Source organism: Engystomops pustulosus, chromosome 11 (assembly GCF_040894005.1).
Source record: "Engystomops pustulosus chromosome 11, aEngPut4.maternal, whole genome shotgun sequence".
Lineage (NCBI taxonomy): Eukaryota > Metazoa > Chordata > Amphibia > Anura > Leptodactylidae > Engystomops > Engystomops pustulosus.
The window spans coordinates 17,798,054-17,824,964 of NC_092421.1; the positions used below are offsets into that span (position 1 = coordinate 17,798,054).

The 26,911-nt window shown below is 42.3% G+C and overlaps 1 protein-coding gene across 5 annotated transcripts in view; it reads right to left on the minus strand.

Annotated features, from left to right (window-relative positions):
• Positions 1 to 26,911, minus strand: part of PRKG1 (protein kinase cGMP-dependent 1) — an 859,223-nt gene that overhangs the window by 21,194 nt on the left and 811,118 nt on the right. For all 5 annotated transcript variants that reach the window (XM_072130530.1, XM_072130529.1, XM_072130528.1 and 2 more), the window contains 3 exons: positions 26,259 to 26,324; positions 19,608 to 19,682; positions 3,717 to 3,813 (listed from right to left, as the gene is read on the minus strand). In XM_072130530.1, the coding sequence (XP_071986631.1) occupies positions 3,717 to 3,813; positions 19,608 to 19,682; positions 26,259 to 26,324 (238 nt within the window). The remainder of the gene's footprint in view (positions 1 to 3,716; positions 3,814 to 19,607; positions 19,683 to 26,258; positions 26,325 to 26,911) is intronic.

Sequence of the window (26,911 nt, forward strand, 5' to 3'; positions counted from 1 at the left end):
TTGGCATGTTGTTTACATAATCATTGCTGCTATAAAGATTAATAAAAAAGTTATTTAAAAAATAAAACAAAGAAAAATTGTGCAAAGTGCTAGATGTGCGCAGTATCAGTATGTATCAGCATCAGCATCGGCAAGAGGCTTAGGCCTCTTTATGTATTCGGCAGGCAAATGTACCACTCGGCAAAACTAGGTCGGACCTAGCGTAGTTTTATGTAACCGTTGTGTGCAGGTTTTTAAAAAGTATGGAGGCAAGGGGGAAGGAACACCCCTTGCCCGCCCTCTCTGCATGAGGCTGCGCCCCTCTATGTCCTGTCTGTGTCAACTTGGTGTAGAGGTGGCAAAGTTGCATAAGAAGTGGCCAAGAATTTGCAATTATTTCACTGCACTAAATTCCCCCCTTAGTGTCGGCCTCTGGAACATTCTCTATACTACTGGGGAGTCCAATGTGTCTGTAAAGGTGAAGGCAACAAATTGAGGACACAGACAATGCTAAATATTACCATTTTGTCTTATGTGGTAGGAAAATCCCTTTAAAGTCTTATAAATTTTATCACAGTTTGCTTCTGATCTAGTTTGACATTTTCCATCTAGAAAGGATAATTTATGTTTACAAGAAGGGGAATCACCCAAGTTAAGACTTTGAGGGTAACATACTGAGCAAGTGCTACATGATGCCGAGGATTTCCCTTTGGTCATATCTTTAAAAATAGAATGGCCATGCTTCTTAGATCTCTTCTTTCAAGTCTTTAGTAAGATGCTGCCTGGAACAAGATATTTCTGAACTGGAGATGTTATTCCTAGCACTAACCTTGCCTGAGCCCTGCAGAGATCCTAAATGATGCAGATTATTAGAGTTTAAATGGAAGGGTCACCTTCACAAAGAAGATGGCGCCATTTTGTGAGATATGTCGGAACATAGACTATGAAATTAGAGTTGGTATGCTCAACGTCAACATCAAGAGTTGATGTTGATGGAAATGTTTCTTAACTTTTTGTTAAAAATTAATATGTAGATATTGGATTAAGAGACCAATGGTCTCATCTTCTTGGAGTGGGGCTCCTTAGGCCCACCAGAAAAAATTACTCTGAAAGACCAAAGTTTATCAACCCTCAAGGAAACAGGCCCTAGTAGCCTCCACATTGGGTGCCTTTTTCATGACCAATGAGTCCAAAGGAGTTATTTCTGGTTTTTCGGTGCAAATAATAAAAAAACCACTACTCTGCCCATGTTTATCCTATACAAAGGAAATCTACCATGAATATCAAGCATGGATAAGCCAGTGGAGCAAGTATGTCTTCTTTTTTTTTCTTAAATCTACCATTAAAATCCACAATGATAAACCAGGGGCACTTACTCATAGATCCAGGCACAGTGACTGTAATAATCTTCTTATATTTTTATCCAGGGCTTCCTTCCTCCTAAAATCAAGTTTTAACATTATGCTAATGAGCCTGAGGGTGTAGTGCTGTAGCTTTGCCTGATGTGATCTCATAAAGTGGAAGCCAGAATTGCTTCAGCCTAGTGTAACAGCCTGTGAAGCTGCAGCATGGAGCGGCTCTGCTAACGCCCCCCCCCCCCCCGAGCCCCTCTAGCATATTGGCATAATCTTAACAGGTAATTTTAGAGGAAAGGAGGCCATGCATAGCAAATACAAGAAGATTACCCCAGTGGCAGTGCCTGGATCTATGGGGCTTATTTACTAAGGATCCCACGGCTGCATTTCCGTCGGGTTTGCTGAATTTTCAGGGATTGCGCCAGGGATTGTGCTGCACGCAATGGTTTTGTGTCACAATCGCCCCGGCTTCCACGCGGCACAAATCGGGGGGCTGGGCCGTCGGATGATCCGACGGATTAGGACTACGCGCGGGATGTAACAATTCAATTTGTGTCGCAAAACATGCACTCACATACAACGGGAGGAAGAAGGTGAACTCTGGTGGACCTGATCGAGGAAGCGACACACGCAAAAAATCGGCCACGCGATCTTCATGAATCGCGACAGATGGGCATTTTCTGTTATATAACTACATATAGTTTGGATAGTCTGGTTCCCTTTTATAGTGGTCAGTCTAGGGCTTCCCTCCCCTGCTAGTCTCATGCAGCTGAGTATATCGGTTACAGCCGGGTGTCTCCTTCTCCTGGGTGTCACATTTAGTGACCCCTCTCCTCTTCCCTTGGTGACGGTTGCTGTGTTTACACCACGCTGCATTGTTCAGCGACGTTCCTGACATTCTCCAGCTGCAGGACATACCAGAAAATCCTCCTGTACAAAACCCCAGCTCTGCTATCAGTCCTCTACAGCACCGGCCTGAGCTTCCCAACATCCACCTCAGTGCAGATGATTCCTATATACTTGCATATCCGTGATAGCACAAGATAAACACAACTACTAAGAAGTCAGTCAGGGAGATTTATCAGAGATGTCTGAGGTAAAACTGTTCTCGTTGTTCTCGCCCTATTTGATTTTATAAACCGCTGTGGGAAAATGAAATCTGAGCTGTGATTGGTTTTCATTTCCAACTAGAACAGTTCTGCTCTCAGAAACTTTTGATAAATCTCATCCAGTGTATACGGAATGGATTTGCCATTTCTGGGGCCTCAGGCAACCACCCATCGGATGTGAAAAGCATGATGGATGTTCATGTGATCCCTACTGTCCACGAACAATTGTCTTTCCAAGAATTTGTATTCATGAATACTATCATAAGGTCCTAGAAGATAGATTGGTCATGGACTGTTAGGATCACATGACGGCTCATTGGTGCCCATTGTATGGACAGGAATGGAGGCTGATGAGGTAAAAGACACTTGTGAACCAGGGAACTTCATTTTACAATTCAATAAAGCAGAACAGGACATTTCATAGATGTATAATGGTAAATAACCTAATATCCTTCCCCCAACACTTACACATACACAGTGCAAAAATCAACAGGTAAAGTAGCCAACCCCCTTAAGAAACAGTGTTCATAAAGTTGACCTATTGGGGCACAATTACTAAGGGTCCGTCGGACGTCAGGTTTCCCGAATATTTCCGATTTGCCCTGAATTGCACAAGGTTTTTTGGCACACGCGATCTAATTTTAGCGCATCGGCACCGTTTTTCATGCGACACAAATAGTGGGCGTGGCCGTCGGACAACCCTACTGATTCGAACAAACCGCGGAATTTAACAAATGAATTTATGTCGCACGACACGCACTCACATACACCGGGAAGAAGGTGGTGAACTCCAGTGGACCTGAGCAGGGAAGCGACACATGCAGGATATCAGAGCGTGATCTTAGTGAATCGCGGCAGCTCCGAATCCTCGTCGGACATTCCGGATCGGCTGCATCAACGAGACAGGTAAGTAAATTTCCCCCATTATCTTTCATCGGTTTGTGAAAATGTATAGGATTATTAAGCTACAATTACACAATGCAGCTGCAGATGATATGCATTTATCTGTAAGAGATCTACATATGCAGCAGCTGTGGCACTGTATCCCAATATAACATGCCATGCAGGGGGTGCAGGAGATAAAGGAATCTGAGGTTTTAAAATTATAGAAGGAATAAAACTGAGAAAACCTTAGAAAATTCTACATAAAACAACTCAAAAGGCAGCCATTTTGCAGGCAGATTCAATAGAAAAACCCAAAAACCCAATATCTGCGCCCCACGAATATCAAATTAATTTACAAATCCTTATATGAATTATGGATTGGACTTACCAGCTCTACTCTTCCAAATCCTCCAACACCAAGGGTATCAATGATGTTAAAGTCTGTTAGCTTGAGATTACCGAAGAAAGCTGCCTCGGCTTCATATCTGTATTTTTTGATGAAAAAAAATAAAAGTCTTTTAGAGGCATGAACATGTGAAGAGCCTCGAGAGGAACCTAAAGGAGTCAGCATAATTTTCTACTGCAATTTTCAAAAGTTTGGTCCAAGAAGTTGGGATATCACAGTCACAGTATCTTAACAGTTAACAGCAGAGTCTCATTCACAGTTTCGCATCATGCAAGGTAGTGCTTGAGCGTTACATGGTGGCAATCCTCCCGGGTAGTAATTATTTCTACTTCTCCTAGAGGGTTCACGCTTGTGTAGAAAATAAGGTAGGCGTTTCATGAAATAAGATGGGAGATGTGAACCATGCAAACATCTGGAATTAATGACTCCTCACAAAGCTTGGCAATATCTGAAACACTTGTTCTGGAAATGTATCCAGTGTGAAGCTTTCCATCGTGTCCTCACTAGCTCAAGTCTGCTTCTCTGCTACTCAATGTAGGAGACACTGTAGCACATGTAGTAGCGAGCACTTGTGTCTTCTCGGAGTCCCCAGTTGAGCCTTAGCCAGTACAAAACTCCTAAAATATCCCAATGAGCAATGGGATATATTTAGTACAGAAGCTACTGTCTGGCTCCACCCATCCATTAGTAGCATTGACCGTGGACATGGGGGTATACATTTCCTTTGACATATCTCCATGTATGTTCTTCTCTCAGCTTATGTCCATTAGAAATTCCAAACTGAACACATGTGAGGAGCATCACTACTGTTGGTATTTCTTGGAATGCACATAGGCATTTCTAATATCCACGTTTAAATATAATGTAATTACATTACCGTAATCTAATCATACATATACGACATATGGAGAGAGAATAGACAGAATAGACATCTTTGACTTCTAACAGCTGTGGGATCGTCAAATGTTCTGAATGACTTAAGAGACTAGAAACCGCTTAGGCATAAAAAGTGATCGAAGGATGAGTGTTGCGTTCTCCACGGCAACAAACCAAATTACAATTACATTGCTTATTGTTTCTTCCGGTAAAAGTCATAAGATTGTGTTTTTGAATTCTGTAACTTTAATAATGTTAGGTTATGGCCAAGGGCAGTTCTGCTCATGATTCAACTCTCTAAGTTGTATGAGATCCCAGAGTTAAAGGAAATCTCACAGAGAGATGGGATGAGGAATGGTCAGAAACTGGGGAGAAGCGGGACTGACCCTACCTGCATAAAGGAGGACAATCCAGGTATACAATTCACATACCGCCGTGTGCTGGATCGGAGGAGGAGGTGACCCCTCCTCCCTCCATAGAGAATAGCGGCGCACGGCCGCACACACGCCGAAAGATAGAGCATGCTCTATCTTTTTGCGGTGTGCGGCCCGGATCGGTGCCACACATGTGTGGCACCGTATCTGCGCCGCGCCGCTATTGCCGTCTATGGGGACGTTCATGCGGCACAAAGCCCCTGGTATCTTACCAACGCTTGCCTTATCCTGACCTTTGTGTTTTCACTTTAATCGAAAAAGTAAATGACAGCCCTGGCCATAAGGGCAGAAAATGTAGCAGGTGGCTGCCAACAGAGTTTCCGAGAGCCATCATCATCTTGACCAAATTTTATTATTAGTAAGACAGGACGCCTCTTCAGGCCCAAAAGTTAAACCCCTAATGTGTAGTTGAAACATCTCTTTGCACACATAAACTGCATTAGTTCTACTCCTCTTCACATTTAAGGGCTCTTTATATTGTAGGACCACAGTGTGCAGAGCACTGTAACCTGTCTATAGTCCTAAGGCTTGAGGTGTAATATGGATTTAACAGTTAAGCTAATGTTCCAGTAATGTCTACAGAGATGACTGGAGATGGTGTAGAATCAATAGGGAGCATTAGTAGTAGCTCTTCTAAGAATATAAAGATGTTAAATTAGCATAGGATCCCCTATCCGCTTTATTGACCAAGCATTAATGGCACAATTCAGTCAATACTCACAAGGAGATGATGCAAGATGTGTTACTTATGAGTTGGCAACTGAGCAAACACCATCCGTTATGGTATAAAAATATATTTAGTGGATATTTTACTCCTAGTCCTGGACAGAAGTGAAAGGAGAATAACTACTCTTGGGTAATAACTGTCAAGGTGCAGCTTCAAAGGGACGTGCCCAAAATATTATACAAGTGCACAAAAATTTTGCTACAGATCATGTGGCTCCATTACTCTCCATTACAGAACGGTCATGTGCTCCATTACTCTCCTGAAGTGGCGAGGGATCCGACTGAAGTAACTAGGGCCCCATCGGACCCCTCCTTTTCGTGATCTATGGGGGCCTCATCACTGAGACCCCCACTGATCAGCAAGTTAGGCCCTATCCTAACTTGATTCGTGAGAAAACCCCTTTAAAGCCTTTTTCATATGTAAGTATACTGGTCAGTGCTCTGTGACAAACAAAGAATGGTACATAAACAAAAACATTTTATCCTCTCTATGTTCAGAAACTATTTCTGTTTTTGTATTTTAAATACTGAAGCATAAAACTGACCAAAGTACTATCCTTTGTCCTGGGCTAAAGAGATTTTTCCTATTTTTTTGTAAACTGATCAACTAGCGTGAAACGAGTGTCCCTAAAAGAACGTGTCCTTATCAACTACTCTCTCTCTCCTGATGTTTAATTTAAAATTGAACAAATAAAGAAGACATTTTTAAAGAAGTGGTGAATGCTTTCTCCGATTTCTCTAATTATTGAACATAACTGTGTATGGACTTTCTTTATAAGTTTGAGCACCACCACAAAGGTTTATAATAATTTCATTTATTGTCCCCGAAAGGGGGGAAAGAGGATGTCACAACCAGTTTGACAACACAAAACAGTACATGAAATACAATATAATAAAAAGACAATACATAAAATTTGTAATAATAAAAAAAGACATCAATAATATAGAATTGAAAACATGACCCACTACTCATGTCTCAACAGTCTTAACCTTAATACCCACAAAAATTTAAATCCCTAATCACTAAAATTCTACACATAAAATTAGACCGCCTTTGTGCAATTAGACAAATTGATAGTATACGGTATAAATGATTTTTTTTTTTGTATCTATCATTTAATCTCTTCGCTGCAATTGTAGTTGAGTGTGCAAAGGATAAGATTGGTCTGTGACCATGTGGGCAAATTTTTTTAGTACACTTCGATGTAATATACTCTCCCATTGCTCCATTTTTACACCAATTTGGTTCTCCGCTTTTTAAAAAATCTTTCTACATTTGCATTGATCCAGACAGGCGTGGGCCCCAAGCATTCACCCCATACAGTAAAGAACTCAGTACCACTGACTCATAAAAGGTATCAGGAGCTTAGTATTTACAGAGAAGGCCCTAAGTCAGTGGTTCTCAACCTTTGTAATACCGTGACCCCGCAATACAGTTCCTCATGTTGCGGTGACCCCAAACCATGTGATTCTCTGCAAAAATGCAATAAAATCGTGGCCTTTGATGGCTTTTGGTGACCCCTGTGTTTTGGTCATTCGACCCCCGCTGGGGTCGCGACCCACAGGTTGAGAACCACTGCCCTAAGTGATCTAAGTATTTACAGAGAACAGCCTACCCGTTGCCTTCCTATATGCATAGTCCGCTTGAGACTGTCATTTTAATTTCCCATCGATCATTATTCCTAAATATTTGATCCCCTTTCGGGGACAATAAATTTAATTATTATAAACCTTTGTGGTGGTGCTGAAACTTATAAAGAAAGTCCATACACAGTTATCTTCAATAATTAGAGAAATCGGAGGAAAAGAAGAGTTGGCATTCACCACTTCTTTAAAAATGTCTTCTGTATTTGTTATATTCTAATAATTCTAAATTAAACAATAGGAGAGAGAGTAGTTGATAAGGATACGTTTTTTTTAAGGGACGAGTCGTTTCACGCTAGTCCTAGTACTTCATCTTGCCCCAGGAACTGACACAGGCTATTGCTAGCCCAGCACAACCCACTCCATGCTCTATCATGACCCACACCGGGCTCCTCCATGCGCCAGGAATCCAAACTTTATCATGTGTTGTACACCTTCCCCTCTTATGTCTTCCCATTAGAGGTTTCTTAAATAAGTTGTTCTCAGTTCCAGAGTTCTGGAATATGGTTTCTGCTTCCTGGATTTTGACAGGTCTCTAGTTTACAAAGTAACCGTAAGATGTCCTGGAGGGAGATTTACTGTACACAATAAAATCTTTTTATACCGTTGTACGGCCTGTGCAGATTTATTTTCCTCTTACAATAAGAGTATTTTTAAACCAGTTGTAAATACCTGCGGAGGATCCCTTATCATACAAGTCGTAGTGCCAGATACTAAATCATGAGTAGTCAACATTCTGGCCGTGTCTTCTGTAGTAAATACTCGGACTCCCTAATAACCACTCAGCACATCTTTTCCCTCAACTCTGTGACATTTGTCCATTATTACAAATTGGCAATTGGGAGTTACCATTCCTCTTGTAAAAGGGGCGTGCCCCAACTTGATTAACCAACCCCCAGATATACACTGCACTATTACTGTAAGCAATTTTTTGGGAATAGTAAGGTGCCCTTTAAGAGTAATTTATTTTTTGTATTTCCCCTTTTAGGTACAAACTACTTTTAACTCTTTCATGCTATAGAGTTGCAGGTTATTCTCAGCATTCCTAACGTTAATTCCGAAATTTTCATTTACCAAGACTTTGTCTAGTAAAATAATTTTGGGTTCTTGTTTCCATGGAAACCTCAATGTACATGTCAGCATAAAGGCAGTCTTTTAATGAAGCAAATCTTCTCTGCATAGAAATCCCTCGATTATCAGAGACTTGGTGACAAACTTAGCGCTGACACTGAGCCAGGTAATACAAGTGGAAACTAATTTGCCTGCTAAATTTGGGTCTGCAGCACAATGGGTGTTAAAACAAAAAAATATAGTTGGAAGAGGAGAATCATTACGCATTTTATCACTTTTAGAGTGGTACATGTATAGTCACCACCCCAATTCAACTTGATGCAATAAATTAAGGAGAAGGGGACCACAATATGAGGAGGAGGAGATGAGCCACAATGTGAGTGAAGACCGGCAGGTCAGAAAAAAAGAAAAGAGGGAGGCTGCATGTGTAGAAGTTTCCTCCTTGTGTACATGTTTATCTCCCAAGCAGATTTTATGTGTGAGGCCCGTGATGTTAACGGCAGCACAGGGACACACAGAGTAAAGATGACATTTCTTTTTATTGGCAGGCTTTAGACAGCAATACAACAGGAGGCTGGTGACAACTCCTTCCTATGAGGCTAGCAGGCAATAGATTTGGCTGGTTGTGGCGATAATGAGCGTAGTTGGCTTGCAGGCACATCAGCATGGAACAGTGGTCCGCTCTCTTATGGAGTCAGGTGACCTCTGCTGATTCAGTAGCTATATAGCAATCTCTGTCTTAGCAGCACACAGGGACAGTAAAATATAAAATATATATTAGTATTATTGTACTGTAATAACCTATTGCAGCCATTTGGTGGTAGTGTGGTTCCATGCAAGCCTAACCAGGGGAAAAAACATGCAGTTTAATGTACAATTAAAGGGATCCTCAGTGTGGAGTGGGTCCTTAAATAACTGGCTTTAGCCTGAGTTAGAGCCTAATGGGGTGATCAGTCCATTTAGAGGGGTATTATAAATATGGGTGCAACAAATAGTGGGTATTACACATTATTGGTGCTGTTAGCAGATGGATGGTTAAGGACATAGGTCAGGATATGTAATAATTTTGGCCCATCTTACTCACTGAATGGCTGAAATGGGTCCGTTACCTCCACCCCTGTGTAGAAGAACCAGAGAGCACTACTGGACCCAGAAGCAGGGTACGTAGGGTAAGGAATCCTGGAATACCCCTTAATGGTGCAAAGGCAGGGACATAACTAAGAGAGGCAGGGCCCCATAGCAGACTTCTTAATGGGGCCCCCCATCCCACTTAAAATATACATATTACACTCCTATATACACACACACACATTTATATACCTATATACATACAGTTCTTCACTTATACACACACACTTTTATGCAGTCACACACATAGAGCATATACACATCACATACACATATATAAAGTGCCATACACTGATGTATAGCACATATACATATATACAATATATACACATCATACACCATAGACAGATACAGCATATACACATTACAGATACACACATACAGCATATATACATATCATACTGTACTACATGCAGCATAATATGTATATAATGATGAACATTCTTCATTCTTTAATGTCAGGTCAGATGCCAGGGCCCCCTGACACTGCAGGCCCCATAGCGGCTGCTATGCCTGCTACCTCTGTAGTTACGCCCGTGTGCAAAGTGTTTATTTATTTGTCAAGATTCCTGGAATACCCTTAATGGTGGAATGGGAAAGTCTCAGTCCAACACATTTACAGTAACTTATGCCACAAAACTGGCAGAGGTAAGAAGTTTTATTCCATCATTGACTGGCGTATATATCAATTCTGGTGCAAAGAATACACAATCAGTTGGTTGGTTTGTTTGGCGTGCGCCCACCATTGCTGGTGTGCTGCTTGGGCTTTCCTTGAGTAGATAGATAGATGGGAGATGATAGATAGGTAGAAAGAAGCAGAAAAACACGTGATTGTCTGCATCTCATGGTTTATTGGAAGTGTGGCCTAAGCTTTAAACCTGACCTTTTACTGTGATTTGGACTGAGTGCTGCCTGTACTTCTCCATTTAACCTTCCAGAACCAGCAGGTGCTACGCCCCTCCTTCTTAGGGACCATCACACTTTGCTAACGTAGACTTTTTTGATTGATAGATAGATGGACCATAGGTTGCAGACAGCAGTCCAAAGATTACTTAAAGGTGAAGTTTATTGTGGATGTGGCTTTGTTTCTGTGTATGACCACCTTTCTCCATACACCGAATCGTTGCCACATCCACAATAAACTTCACCTTTGGACTTTGGAGTGCTGCATGCAACCTATGGTATATGACTTGGGGTCTTTTGCCGGACTCATGGGCTGCACCCCTCCTCTTAAGGAGCCTGTTTTTCCTAGACTTTCTATAGTAGATAGATAAATACTCAAGGAAAGTCTTTAACAGCACAGGAAAATATACATGTGTGCATCCTTTTTATGCATCAAATACACACATACACACATACAAGAAAAAGCAGCACTCCAGTCAGGCCAGGATTGTGGTGACAGTGGTCCTTTTTACGCCATAGGGGCGCATTTACTAAGGGTCCGACCCGCGCACTTTCGTCGGGTTTCCCGTCGATTTCCGATTTGCGCCGAATTGCCCGGGATTTTGGCGCACACGATCGGATTTTGGCGCATTGGCGCCGGCTTTCACGTGACAGAAATCGGGGGACGTGGCCATCGGACAACCAGACGGATTCGGAAAAAACGCGAAATTTAAAAAAGAATTTGTGTCGCAAGATCAGCACTCACATGCACAGGGAAAAAGCAGGTAAACTCTGGCGGACATCGGTGCAGCAGCGACACCTGCTGGATATCGGGAGCACAGACCGTAGTGAATCCCGGCAGACCCGAATCCTCGTCGGAGAATGCGCCGCTGGATCGCGACTGGACCGGGTAAGTAAATCTGCCCCATTGTGTACATCTATAATGTTTTGGCTCCAGATGAGGCTTTCTGAAGCCAGATAGATACTGTAGATAGACAGGCAGAGACCTACAGCGGTTCCTCTTGATTTCACAAATATAAAGTGCTTTAATCTTACTCATTGTGAAATATTTTCTGAAAACAAAATTGCCCTATTTACAAAATAAAGTTATAAAGTGGAAATCTTCTTATTCTTTCTAAAATTGCAGAATACACAGATTATACGCTTGGAGACTGTTCATCATCTTGCTTTAATCTCCGGGAATAATCCTTGGAGCATCACAAATCACTATGAATCGCTATGGGATTAGCATGTAAAGCATTTTGTTGAGATGGAACAGTTCAGGTTTGGTAACAGCAATGATCTCCCACAGGAACGTGCACCGAGCAATGTCGACCACTAGATGTCATAGATGTCATCCCAAATAAACGGAATAGACTGGCGACACGCGTGACGCGTCCACCGGTATATAGTCACCATCTTCAAGGCTACGCGCGCTTATGAGAAAGATCAAAAGTGGTGTCCCAACATGACACTGCTCAGTAGGGTTCTTGTCAAGTTTAATTTTCAGCCAGATTAGGACTGTGTAATGGAGCCATATGGATTACGTTTCTAACAAAGATTAATTCATACGCCATCCATGACCAATTATCCCAATTACACAAAGTATTATAAGAGAATAAGTTTAAGATTATCATAAACGAATGTATTATATGTATCCATAAATGTCTGCGTAGCAAAATCCATGGGTTTAGGTGGAATAGGGGGAGTTTTATATGAAGGGGACAGTTTAGGTGTACATTGAAAATACAAAAACCTGAAAAACAAGCTTTAAAAAAAAAAATATTCACTTTTTTTAGCCACCACTTCCCAATTATCAATTGTCCGTGACTACTGTAGAACAATGATCTGTAATCATTTCTAAATATTCAGCTGGACTGTGTAGAAATGATATTTAATGTGACTGGGGTATCTATCATAATGGAGCAGAGCTGTTGCACTTAAGGGTGTGTGTTGTATCCAGTTAGCAAGTGATTCATAAGATAGGGGATAACAGGCTGATCGGCAAGGGGTTCAGCTGCTGGGACCCCCCACTGATCACCAGAACGGGACCTCCAGCAATCTGGAGAACAGGGGTTCTGTTTTCACAAATGGATGGAGTGGCAGGACTTAAATGCTCCGTGCCGTTCTATTAAATAATACAGGAGTTTTATAAATTGCAGAGCACAGCACTCAGGTATCTCTGGCACTCCCATTCATGCTGTACTTGGCAATCTCTGACGCTTGCATGCTAATGCTGCAAACAAGTCCTGCCACTACACAAATAAGTGAGAATGGGACTTGTGTTCTCCTGATTGCTGTAGGCCCTGTTCTACTAAGATAGACATCCGTAAAGTCACGGAATAGAAATACCAAGGTCTCAGCTAGAGCTTCCTCCTAGGATGCTGAGGAAGGGTAGAGGAAAAAAGCATACTTGCCATGCTCCAGTTCACAGGTTTTGCGTTCCTCGGGTACTTCCAGTTTTCGGCATTGTGCCCAACCAGAAATTCCGGGATCATTGGACCCGCTTCTGTCAATAAGTGATCTCCTCGGACCATGTCACTTACATTAACCATAGGACGTCACTTCCTTTGTTGTCCCCAGGCCCTGTTGTCCCCTCTTAGGGGATTTTTCAGGTTCCTGACATTTTTAATCCAACAGATGCAAATGTAGTGGACATGACCATAAGAAGTGAGGAAGACCGTAAGAGACGAGGGAGAACGTAAGAAGTGAGGGAGACGATAAGAGGTAAAGGAGACCGTAAGAAGTGAGGGAGACAATAAGAGGTAAGGGAGACCATAAGAAGTGAGGGAGACAATAAGAGGTGCGGGAGACCATAAGAAGTGAGGGAGACGATAAGAGGTGCGGGAGACCGTAAGAAGTGAGGGAGACTGTAAGAGGTGAGGAACACCCTAAGAAGTGAGGGAGACTGTAAGAGGTGAGGGAGACCATAAGAAGTGAGGGAGACCGTAAGAAGTGAGGAAGACCCTAAGAAGTGAGGGAGACTGTAAGAAGTGAGGAAGACCCTAAGAAGTGAGGGAGACTGTAAGAGGTGAGGGAGACCATAAGAAGTGAGGGAGACCGTAAGAAGTGAGGAAGACCCTAAGAAGTGAGGGAGACTGTAAGAGGTGAGGGAGACCATAAGAAGTGAGGGAGACTGTAAAAGGTGAGGGAGACCATAAGAAGTGAGGGAGACGATAAGAGGTGCGGGAGACCGTAAGAAGTGAGGGAGACCGTAAGAAGTGAGGAAGACCCTAAGAAGTGAGGGAGACTGTAAGAGGTGAGGGAGACCATAAGAAGTGAGGGAGACTGTAAGAGGTGAGGGAGACCATAAGAAGTGAGGGAGACCATAAGAAGTGAGGGAGACCGTAAGAAGTGAGGGAGACCGTAAGAAGTGAGGAAGACCGTAAGAAGTGAGGGAGACCATAAGAAGTGAGGGAGACTGTAAGAAGTGAGGAAGACCGTAAGAGGTGAGGGAGACCATAAGAAGTGAGGGAGACTGTAAGAAGTGAGGAAGACCGTAAGAAGTGAGGGAGACCGTAAGAAGTGAGGGAGACCGTAAGAGGTGAGGGAGACCGTAAGAGGTGAGGGAGACCATAAGAGGTGAGGGAGACCATAAGAAGTGAGGGAGACCATAAGAAGTGAGGAAGACCGTAAGAAGTGAGGAAGACCGTAAGAAGTGAGGGAGACCATAAGAAGTGAGGGAGACTGTAAGAGGTGAGGGAGACCATAAGAAGTGAGGGAGACCGTAAGAAGTGAGGGAGACCGTAAGAGGTGAGGGAGACCGTAAGAGGTGAGGGAGACCATAAGAGGTGAGGGAGACCATAAGAAGTGAGGGAGACCATAAGAAGTGAGGGAGACTGTAAGAAGTGAGGAAGACCGTAAGAAGTGAGGGAGACCGTAAGAAGTGAGGGAGACCGTAAGAGGTGAGGGAGACCGAAAGAGGTGAGGGAGACCGCAAGAGGTGCAAATCTGTTTCTGGAAATCTGAGCTAGATAAAAGTATAGTCTTCTCAGATAGATGATCATTGCTGGATAGTAAAAACATAACACTGGATGGAGAGTAAGTCACTGTTATATGACCTGTAGAACAGTATTTTGGGATGCAGACTACAAGATTACTTCAAATACAGTTTTGTTCCAGTTGGGTTAATACTGACACTCCAATTAAAGCATTTTTTACAGATCACTTTCCAATTCTGATTTTCTGTAAGTACTGATGAGCCTAGCGGGGTGTAGGCATCTACAAAGCACAATTACAACTGAGTGGTTTCAGCACTTAGGATGAAAACTAGGAGAGCAGAATAAGTGATGTAGTGATGAGACATGAGAAAGGGTTTAGAAAGTTATGAACAATATTCGGCAACAATAGAAAATAAATCTTTTTATTTAAAGACTTAGATATTTCATCACGTAACATACGACAACCGATCCATTTAACACCACTGATGTCCAACAGGGAGAGGACGTGCACTATCTGATACAAATACAACAAACAATGGACCTTATTGTCACGGCAGGGATTAGACTCAGAGGAAATATTTTACAAAACTGCCTTGGGCCCAAAGGCAGTTTTGTAAAATATTTCTATCTGATACAAAAGTACTAAAAAGTAGTTACGGTATATATATAGTTCAATCTAATTGGGTGAATGGCCCTCAAGTCCTCTGCATGCAGTCTGCTGCATGGCCAGACCAATGAGTGCTGACGGTGTATGAATGAGCCGGTGTCAGAACCGGACGCAGGAGTAGCGAGTCCATGTCAGCTGCACTGTACTCACCCCTCGCAGGAGCTGTTCTACTCAGGGACCTGATGCCGGCTCATGCAAACAAGTGTCAAGACATAGATCAGACATTTTTTAACAGTTCTGGTATCATTGCTTACTCTGGGGTCTCCATTATTATTAACTGCTCAGGGGGATCTCCATTTTTATTATTTGTCTGCTCTGGGGTCTCCATTATTAATTGTTTTGGGCACTGTATTTATTGCTTGGTCTGGGGTCTGTATTATAGTGTATTATGGGTTTCTGGGGTGATATTTATTGCTGTACAGTGGTATTTGTAGTACCTGGGGTGACTTTTGTGCTGTATTGTGTTTTTTCAATAAAAGAGGGCAGTTTAAATAACTCTTCTCCCACCATCTCCTTCAACCACTTTTCCATAAAACTTTTTGGATCATTTCCTTCTGCCCCTTTGGGGGAACCCCGTGCACCTCAAATTATTTCTTCTGGATCGATTTTCTAACTCAATTAACTTTTTATTTTGTTCCGAATTTTTTACACTTTTAATTCTGCACAAATTTTATTTACCCCATCTTCCATTTCCGATATTCTATGTTCTGCCTGATCCAGTCTTTCCCCATAGAGATGCATCTCTGTTCTAAATAAACCAAATTCCTTAAATTGCCCCACTTCCATAGTCAAATTAGCTACAGTGTAGTATATTCTCAAATATCTCTTTCAGGGAGGGCAACTCCCTTTCCTCTGTTGGTCTTCTCCCCCTCTTTATTTTCTGACCTTCCCTGCACCAATTCCAATACCCTATGAGGAGTTTGTTTTTCCCCTAATTCCCCAGCAACATTTAATTCCACCACCTCTTCCCATCTATCTGTGCTGTATTGTGATTGTTGTTGTGTGTAGCCCCTTGAAGTTGAGTGGCATGACCAGTGGCGTAACTAGAAGCTGATGGGCCCCAGTGCAAAGTCTGTGCCAGGCCCCCTGACTATAATCTATGTTTTATAGTACTAGTCTTTTCATATTGGAAAGTGACACCTTATGGGCCCCCTAAACCTCCTGGGCCCGGTTGCGATCGCACCCTCTGCACCCCCTCAAGTTACGCCCCTGGGCATGACAATGGAGCCCCTGCTTTAGAGGGTGCATAGTCAGCAGTCACACTTTTGCCTGGGGACTTGAGGGGGCAGAAAGACTCCACTGTGACATAAGACGACCCCAATATTGTAAATGGCACATGGTAGGTGGGCATTGTATTGGTTGCTGGGCTTTTAAAGTTGCCTATCATATTTGAAGATATGCAAGATGTAGGAAATGAATAGCCCCTCTGGAAAAAGCATACGGTGAATAGTAGGGATAATTCTACTGCCGAGAAACTAGTGTTCAATGTGGAGAATGTTGTAATGAAGGATGAATGTAATGGGGGATTCTGATGTCTAGTCTAGGGACTAGTACTTTACAGGCAGCTCCTATGGGGCTCTTTGAGGGATGAAGGCCAAATTATTTGTTGTTATTCATATGGCAATAACTATCCAAGGGAAACCGTATTGCTAGCAAAAAAGTACTGGCCCAAAAGCAAACAACAGGTCCTTCTATCCCCAGGGGCAACACCCAGCATCCGAACAGTATTTGGCTATAGAAATCGAAAGGAACCAAACTGGAGAGTTATCATCACAGTTATAGCTAAATTATTACTAGTTCTCCGAAAAATGTTTTTGAGGCGACGGACCTCCAATCCAGGGGCCTAGACTTATGATCGGCTCCCTGCTGATGGAGTAGAAGAACCTTTGCACTAATGTCATATAACTGATTGCTATATTGTCACGGCTGGATACGTTACACATTATTCTCCTTCCATGCTCTGATGCCTGGAGCTTGTTGAGAATATTGAACAATCAGTTCCCTCGTGTAACCACTATTTTCCAGAATTTTACATTCCTTAAAAAATAATCTAAATATATCACCAGCAACAAGTTTTATGACACTCATCAATGTGTAAACAGGTAGTTTCAATTTATCAAGTCAATGTATTTGCATATTTCTTAACTAGAACACCCGGTAAATCATCCAAAGAATTTTAGACTATGTTCCCCTAAATAGATGACCTGCAAAGGTAATCTCAATAGGGAGAATGGATCCCTTCCTGATCTACATTTTTGGCTTTTCAGCTAGCCTAACAAGGTCCCTACGCTGTGCTGATGATATGTAATGACAGCGAAACAGTCCATTCCTTCTGCAAGAGACTTACTGGTCTGGCTATAATCCTACATCACGTCACTAGGCCTTCTCGATCTATATCTTTGGCTTTTCACCTAGCCTAAAACGTTCCCTACACTGTGCTGATGAGATGTAATGACAGCAAAACAGTCCAGTCCTTCTGGAAGAGTGTTACCCTACATCATGTCACTAGGCTTCATGAAAGTCAGACCTTGATGTAGGGGGATCGGCTTTTTTAAAGAAGAACTAGAGGCATAGTTTTCTTTTTCCCACCCTGAAGAGCTTCCATGCAAATGCCTTAATATGAGTTTCCAAAAACAGCAGGTGAATGACAACTGGGACACATTCAGGCTCAAATAACTTAAAAGAAGCATTCTCATCAGGGATGTAACTACAGTGGTAGCAGCCATAGCACCTGCTATGGGGCGCTCAGTGACAGGGGGCCCGGTCAGCCAACCTGCCACAAATTCAAGAATAGAGGATGTGCACCATTATATACATATTATGCTGCACATTGTACTGCATAATATTTATATAACCATTCACATTCTCCACAATGCAGCTCAGAAAAGAAATGTCAGGTGAGGGGACAGCAGGATGGCAGCAAGGGGAATCTCTCACCTCTACTTCCTGACTGCCTGAGTGAGTTTATACATAAGTGTGCAGCAGTGTATACATGCATGGATGTGATATTTTTGCTAAAAAAATGTAGATATTTTTGCTGGAAAAGCTAAAATATCTACATGGTCATAAGTATTCAGACCCTTTGCTCAGTATTGAGTAGAAGCACCCATGGAGCTAGTACAGCCATAAGTCTTCTTGGAAATGATGCAACAAGTTTGTCACCCCTGGATTTGGGAATTCTCTGCCATTCGTCCTTACACATACTCTCCAGTTAATTGGGTTTAGGTCCGGGCTCAGGCTGGGCCAGTCAAGAATGGTCACAGAGTTGTTCTGAAGCTACTGCTTTGTTATTTTAGCTGTGTGCTTAGGGTCATTGTCTTGTTGGAAGATGAAAGTTCGGCCCAGACTGAGCTCGAGAGGTTTTCATCCAGGAAATTTCTTTACTTGGCCACATTTATCTTTCCTTCAATTGCAAACTTGGCCAGATGTGTGCCTTGCCACAATTCTGTCTCTGAGCTCCTTGGGCAGTTCTTTAGACCTCATGATTCTCATGTGCTCTGTGCGGTCTTATATAGACAGGTGTGCGTCTTTGCTATTCAAGTCCAATCAGTTTAAACACAGTGGGTCTCCAATGAAGGAGTAAACCATCTCGAGAAGGATCGAAAGGAAATGAACAACATGTGAGTTAAAAATCACACTAAAGGGTCTGAATACTTATGACCATGTAATATTTCAGTTTTTCCTGTTTAATAAATTAGCAAAATATCAACATTTGTTTTTTTTCTGCGAAGATGGGGTGCACATTAATGAGCAAAATAAGAACTTTTATGATGTTACCAATTTGCCGCAATGAAACAAAGAATCAAAAATTTTAAAAAGTCTGAATACTTTTGGTATTTACTGTATAAGTGTAAAAATGTATATATCAGTTCAGAAATGTGTATATGGCACACCCTACATCATTAGATACAGACCTGAGGAAGCACCTAAAGAACGTGCGAAGCACGTTGTCTTGTTTTTACTTGTCTTATGGAAATAAACGGATTCTACTTTGAACGCAAAGAACGTGGCAGTGCCATTTGTATACATCCATTTTTTCCCAATAGCGGTGCATCACCCGACGCACCACTATACATTTGGTTCAGTCCAATGGAGAGGGGAGAGGTGAGCAGTGTTCTCCCCTCCTCTGCTGTGCACACTTTAGGTTATGGTTGTGTGAATGCGGTCTAAGAGTAAGTGCCCCTGGTTTATCGTGTTTCATTTTGATGTTGATTTAGTTTAGGGTTGGTAAAATACGTTCTGTATTTAAACACTAAACAAAAGAACATGAAAAATTGATAGACAAAGTGCATTGCAGGAATGTGTAACCTTATACTACATGACAAATAAGCTACGTGTGCAAAAGCCATACTACTCTCAACTTATATACCATGCAACCAGTTTTTTTGCTCTAAATAATGCAGATTTGAATACATATAAATACTCTGTATTATGAAAAATATATTTTCCAATGACCACTCCTCCTTTCTTAGTTTTAATGATCCAGACATCACATATCACTTACTTCGCCTTAGCCTCGGCGTCTTCATAAGCCTTGTTCGACACATCGTCCAAACCTCCAATCAAATGCTTGAAAGAGCTGCAAAAAAAACAAAGCATAGTTAGGAAACAGCCCCCCGATACACAACCCTATAGGCCGGTAACACGGCGCACCGACAAATCATTAGGGCATAGCTGGAACTTCTGCTTGTCTCTTATCTCAGCATGGATCGCAGACAACGGAATAACATTTCCTCTAATGTTGAATATTTTAGACAACCGCTCTCCATCCTATTAATGCCGGTGCTAGAGGTCTTGGAAACAAGTAATTTGTCCAAGCAAAAACTTGCTGCTGAAATGTTGACATCTCCACTTAATTATTCATTTTTCTCATTAGGATCATAAACGGATGGAAATGTTTGCATGTGTATTTATCCTGCAGTCCTTTCCATTTCATTTATCTGCTTGGGGAAATAAAGCAGGAGGCTTATGAATGTTACCATTGTGTGGGGGCAGGATGGCTAGAAGTGGCTTATTAGGACTAATCAGTTAATTGTATGTTTTGCTCAGTAATTTCTTTTGACAAAACGTCATGGTCTGAAGTATGTTATTAATAGATAATAGTAAATACACCATGGATGTCGCTTTTTTGGGTTCTCCATTTTGTACCTCTAGGCTTTATTTTCCATATGAAGCACAATGTCTGCTTAGTAGATAAGGTTGAATAGAGACACAGGTCTATCAGGTCCAGCTTATAAAGGTTTGATCCAGAAGGAGGAATGAAAAAGCCTTATGGGCTAATGAGCACAGTAGGGGAAAAAAACCTACGTGACTCCACGTATGGCAGACAGAATAAATCTCTGACCAAAAAAATCTAGTTTCTGTAACGTGATATTGTTTCTCTTCTGAAATGCATTGTGGCCTTCTAAGTTTACATTCACAATGGGGCACATTTACTTACCCGTCCCGTTGACGCCGCCGATCCGGAATGTCCAGCGAGGATTCAGAGCTGACGCAATTCACCAAGATTGTGCGTCCAATTTTCTGCATATGTCGCTTCCCCACTCAGGTCCGCCAGAGTTCACCTTCTTCATCCCGGCGTATGTAAGTGCTGATCTTGCGCCACAATTTGATTTTTAAATTCTGTGGTTAGTCCGAATCAGTCGGGTTGTCCGACAGCCACGCCCCCCGATTTGTGTCACATGAAAGCTGGCGCCAAAATCCGATTGCATGCACCAAAAAAAACGGGGCAATTCGACTAAGCGCGGGATTTAAAATTCAAATTGTGTCGCAAGACATGCATTCACATCCACAGGGAAGAAGAAGGTGAACTCCGGCGGACCTCAGCGGGGAAGCGACACATGTAGGATCTTGGGTGCACGATCTTGGTGAATCGTGCTGGACTTCATTCTTGTCGGACAGTCTGGATTGGGGACAGGACCATGGACTGACTGCAGTTCCACTGTATCACTGGGATAAACGGACCGTAGATAATAAAATATAACTTTTAATTTGACGTCTAAAACGCTGAGAACGGATATCTCAGCTAGGAATTCGTATTAAAAAAAGGGCCATCAGTATATTATCCTCTATTGACGGCTAAACCCAAATGGAACAACACTTGGAGCAATATCTGATTCCTCCACTAGGTGTCATGCACGCCTAGAATAACATCTCTCCTATATGGGATATTGTAAGACTGGAGAATGTTTGCAGACACAGGGGTAAAATTGTAAACCCACTAGTGTCCTACAGTCCACCTCAATGGACTGTGAAGTTGTACCACTCAGCATCTATCCACCCTTCCTTCAGTAGTATAGAACCTCCATAAGGTGCATACATCTACTATATCTATCTCACATCGATTAGTAGTAATCTAGGAGGAGGAAGAATTGGACTATTTAAGACGCATTTACCGTCATGCACAGAAGCGTTCAATTTTTCACACACACTCCGCACTTTTAGACGGAAGTAAGTCAATCTCTGTGTAGGTTTCGGTATAGCAGGTCACAGATATGACAGAAGGCAAGACGCACTCATTGATACCATCATGTGCATCCAACCCATGTGCACATCTTATCTATGCACATTTATGGTGTTCTTTGAGTACCCAGTCCTGTCATACGTATCTCAAACACCAAACCAAACTCATTGTGGGTAACATTTCGCATACACGTTAGATAATCATGCACACTATATTATACACAGCCTCAACGCGTTTCCCCCGCTTCTAGACGGGATCATCAGGAAGGCAAACACACAGACTAGTGCATGATAGCACTAGTTTTTCCCTATATGGACTGAAAACTGGACGTCCTGATGGTGGACGCCAGTACTCCACAGGTAGGGGTCAAAATAATAAAGAGTATGACGGCGTCCTGATGGTGGGCGCCGGCATTAAGATGATAAGCCGCAGTTCCACTGTATGCAGCCTTCTACTTTTGGTGGTATTGTCATAGTTCTCAAAGATGAATACATTTCATTCAAGAAATCATCCAAGTAAAGTAAGAGTATGTCCACTTTTACAGGCCTTTTGACATGTTATGACACAACAATGTTGTCTGGTGTTAAACAGAGCAACACAGTAGTTGATTAAAATATAGGCAGCTTGGGCAGTAGCTCAGGGCCCAAGCCTTCTAGGTGGCCAATGGCCACCAAACCACCCACCAACTTTTATACTGAGAAAGGGCATCACCATTGAAATCCTTGTACATCTGTTCCTGCTCACAATACACATGCAGACAAGAGCCATTCAGTGCCTTTGAAGGTCCTTCAAGGTTCCTGAACATACAGATTGAAAGCAGGCAGAACAGACAATCTTTCATTCCTCAAAAAGCTTGATTCTAGTACCATATGTAGGAACTGACTTCCAGACTTGTAGGGGTTGTAATATTCATACAGCCCCGGGCCCAAGGTGGTCTTAAACCAACCCTGATGCCACAGTGTGCATAAATTTGGAAGTCCCAACTTAAAGACCACACCACCTCTGATATACATACTGTAATAATACATCACAAAATATGTAAAGGAGTAGGATGGTTTCAGGGAATCTGTCAGAAGCTAGTGTTCGGTATTGGCCCTGGAGTTCAGTGCACTCAGCACTGTACTACTCTTCAATTATTCTTTCCTGCTCTAAGTAACTGTTGCAGCATTCAACCAGAGTATTCAACCAGCTTTTACTCAGAGCTGGGGGCAGGGTCTGCGGAGTAGCACAGCAGTGTTAGGACATACAACTTGTGAAATTGGAGAAGCCACAATCCTGCAATACATAATATGTAATTTTCACAGTCCTGCTGCTACTAAGAGAACAAACAAAGGTATGATTACACAGATCTAAAGGGTTTCTACCTAACAAGTCTGTAGCTTTGTAGGGTCAAAAGGCTGACATATTCCCTTTTAAATATATTTATTTGCTTGTTTCAATATATGGAAAACAGAATGAGAAACAGATAACTTAAAAATTAGAAAAAAAAGCAATCAAAGTGCCTAAAATATTTGTTGGAACAACAGAGAACGACTGAAATGATTAGATGCAAATTGTCTTTTCAGTCCAAAATAATGGTTGTGTTAGGAGATGAATCATTTGGTGTAAGTGTTGTTCTGTCCTCTGCTGATCATTACCGCTCCATGTGTTGGAGGAAATTATATTGTTCTGACTCCATAAAACTCAGCTTTTATGATTGACATATATAAAGTGTTTAATAACTTAATAAATATGGATGATTATTGCTCTGATGTCATTTTATTCTGAGTCTTATTATCAGTAAATGTTATTTCCTTATTTCGCACTGGAGCCACATATATATTTTTATGGGGTAGGGGTTAGACAGAAGTGTGTTCCTCCATAGTCTGGGATCTATCGCCGTATGAGGCCTAACTCCAGGTCTATACGTTTCATTAGAATGCAGTTTCGGCACTGGCCACTATACAGGGGCACTAGGTGGCAGAAATACTCATTGGGGGTCATTTATTAAGGGCCCGAATCGCGTTTTTCCGTCGGGTTACCCAAATATTACAGTTTTGCACTGATTTTCCCTGAATTGCCCCGGGTATTTGGCGCACAGGATCGGATTGTGGCGCATCGTCACCAGCATACACGCAACGGAAATAGGGGGGCGTGGCCGTCAGAAAACCCGATGGATTCGGAAAAACCGCCGTATTTTTTTTAAAAAAGTGTCGCTTGACATGCGCTTACCTGCACCCAGCAACGGACGGTGAACTCCAGTGAACTCTGACGGACTTCAGCGCAGCAGCACCACCTGGTGGACATCGGGCGCACTACCTTAGTGATTCGCCGGAAGACACGAATCCTCCACAGAGAACGCGCCGCTGGATCGCGACAGGACCAGGTAAGTAAATCTGCCCCATTGGCTATCATCCCACCTGCTAAATAGACACCTAACTACTTGTTTTAGTAATATTATTTACTTTTTCTTGTGTTTCGCTCTATATTTGTATCACTTTTTTGAGGGGTCATTATAGGATCTGTGTTAGTTAATTTTTTTTTAAGACAAATTTACAGTTCAATGTAGGGTCACATTATTCTTACATCTTACAAGACATATACATTCCATATATTCAACATTAGATTCGCTCATAACTTTTACATTCTCTGGTGGTGTAGAACTGGCAACATATCAGGTCCAATCCTGGAGTTTCTTATTCTAATATCACTATCTCAGTCGCCCTCCCCCAAGTTTACTGAATAATTGGGGTAGCATCAGTGTTCATCTCCCATGAGTACCATATCTTTTTCCTAATTTTCCATTGTTTTAATCCGTTTGCCAGGGCTATCTCATAATATTTGGTATTTCTATAGACTTCCATTTCCTAGCTATACACAATCTAGCTGCTAGTAATATGTACGTTATTACTCCTCTATATTGCGGGGGGAATTTATTTACCCCTATATGTAATACTGCTTGTAGGGGCGAGGGTTCGGCAGCTTCACCTCTGTGTTAGTTCATAACACTTGTATTGGGGTCGGTCTATTTTTATGGACTGTAACAGGTTAATGTGATATTTTTAAGTAAATTATCTAGTGAGCAACTTTATATTGTTCTATTTGTAGACTAACTCTCCGATCACCCCATATAATATCAGGTCTATCTTGTTCCAGCTATATCATCTATGTCACCTCAATGAGGGACATAGATCACAGACTGGCTCAAGGAATGGCAGCATATGATGCTGCCCCCGCTCCCCGGCACTGATCGGAGCTATGAAGAGGCTCCAGCCTCCTGATAAATTAGCCGCCGGGGCTCTTAAACGCAAAGTCTAACCTGATGTAGATAAGCACCAGGGGCGTAACTTGAGAGGGTGCAGAGGTTGCAATCGCACCCAGGCCTAAGAGGTTTAGGGGGCCCTCATGGTGTCACTTTCCCATATGAGAAGACTATTACTATAAACCATACATTATAGTCGGGGGCCTGGCACAGACTTTGCACTGGGGCCCATCAGCTTCAAGTTACGTCACTGAATAGCACCATAGCCTGGTGCCACTACATGGCGCGGAACTTCCCCCTCCACGCACAACTTGTGTAGAGGGGGGAGAAATAAATCACAGCTTACATGCCTGTTTTTAGGAGTACAAGCCATGATAAATGAACCCCAAATGTTTTTAGTTGTGTGCCTACTCATTTGGGAGTTCCTCATATTTCAAATCATTGACCCAGATTTATCAGAAATAGTGCAAACTGTAGTATGCGCAGATTACCTGTGTAGTGTGCAGGATTCATGAATTGTGGCACACGTTCTTCATGATTCTGGCGTCCCTGCACTGCTCCGACAGAGTGCACCAACTTTTTTGGTGCACCTTTAAACCTGTCATCAGAATTGCCCTAATAAACCACTAGCAGTATGTTATCAAGCAGATTATCAAATTCTAGATGATGTTTCTTTCATCACCCAGTGTGGTGGCATCATCCAGAAAATCAACTTTGAAATGAGATGTAAATTGGTTTTATGAACTCATAGAAGCGGAGAGTTTAACACTTAACGCAAGCTTTCCCTATATTGGAACGCTCCCATTACTGTAATTGATGGTCCTGTGTCCAGGGACATCATTGATCAGATCTCCTGAAGTCCAGAGCATGTTGTCAATCACATGGAGGAGGTGTTCAGAGGCAGGGAGAGCTTGACTTCAGTTTTAAACTCTCCGCCTCCCTGACTTTATACATTTATCTTGTATCTAACTTCAAAGTCAATTTTCTGGATGATGTCACCTCACTGGGCCATGAAAGAAACATGATCTAGAAGCTGTTCCACTGCTTGACAACATAGTGGTAGTGGTTTATTAGGTCAATTTCTGATGACAGCTTCCCTTTAATATAAGGCATGTAGCCAGTGGAGTAACTTGAATCTGCAGGGCCCCAGTGCAAAGTCTGTGCCAGGCCCCTGACTATAATGTATGTTTTATAGTACTAGTCTTCTCATATGGGAAAGTGACACCTTATGGTCCCCTAAGCCTCCTGGGCCCGGTTGCGATCGCACCCTCTGCACCCCCTCAAGTTACGCCCCTGCATGTAGCACACTTCTTTCAGACTCTGCAGGATAAATGTGGCGCACGGCCTGTGCCATAGGTTCGCTACCACTGCATTATACAGATCGGACCTGCCATCAATATTGTTATCCCAGAAAACCCCTTTAAAATGAAGTCAAATGATCATTTACTTACTCTCTGTCAATGACAAGACACATCACAGCCTCTGCCGCAATAACATTTGCTGTTCGGACATCCTCCCTAGAAAATAAAAGACATTATTATTACTATTATCTTTATCACTTTTGAGGTTAACATCGTTTTTATTGGTTCTGGTGTGTTGGAGCCTTAAATTCCTGTGTGGAGAATGCCATCAGATTGTTTCAGTTCCCAAATGGGAAATGTTTTTTTTTTTTTCATTTTGTTCGGACTGATAATTCGGAATATTTCCCCTATAGAGCCATAATATGCTTCTGTGAATGTAAAGGTACCTACCATTGTGGAAACTAAATTTGTCAAATTAGTCATCTCAGATGGCTCCCTTGATTCTGCTTTGGGCTCCTCCATTGATTTATCACAATTCCCCAGAGGTGAACCTACATTCTTTGCTGCCCGAGCTATAGTATGGCAACCCCAGTGCCCCATCCTGTAGTATTATACAGTATAAGGTTATATTTTTAGTAAGTGGGTTCTCCATGCAGTCTCCCACACCCATGCTGACATTAGGTGTGAAAAGACACTTTTTACTGTTTTGCAGCAGATGACTGCGCTCCTGATGCTTCCCCCCATCTTGTGACAAGTGGCGCCGCCTGAGGCAAACGGCTCAACTTTCCTCAGATCTGGTGCAT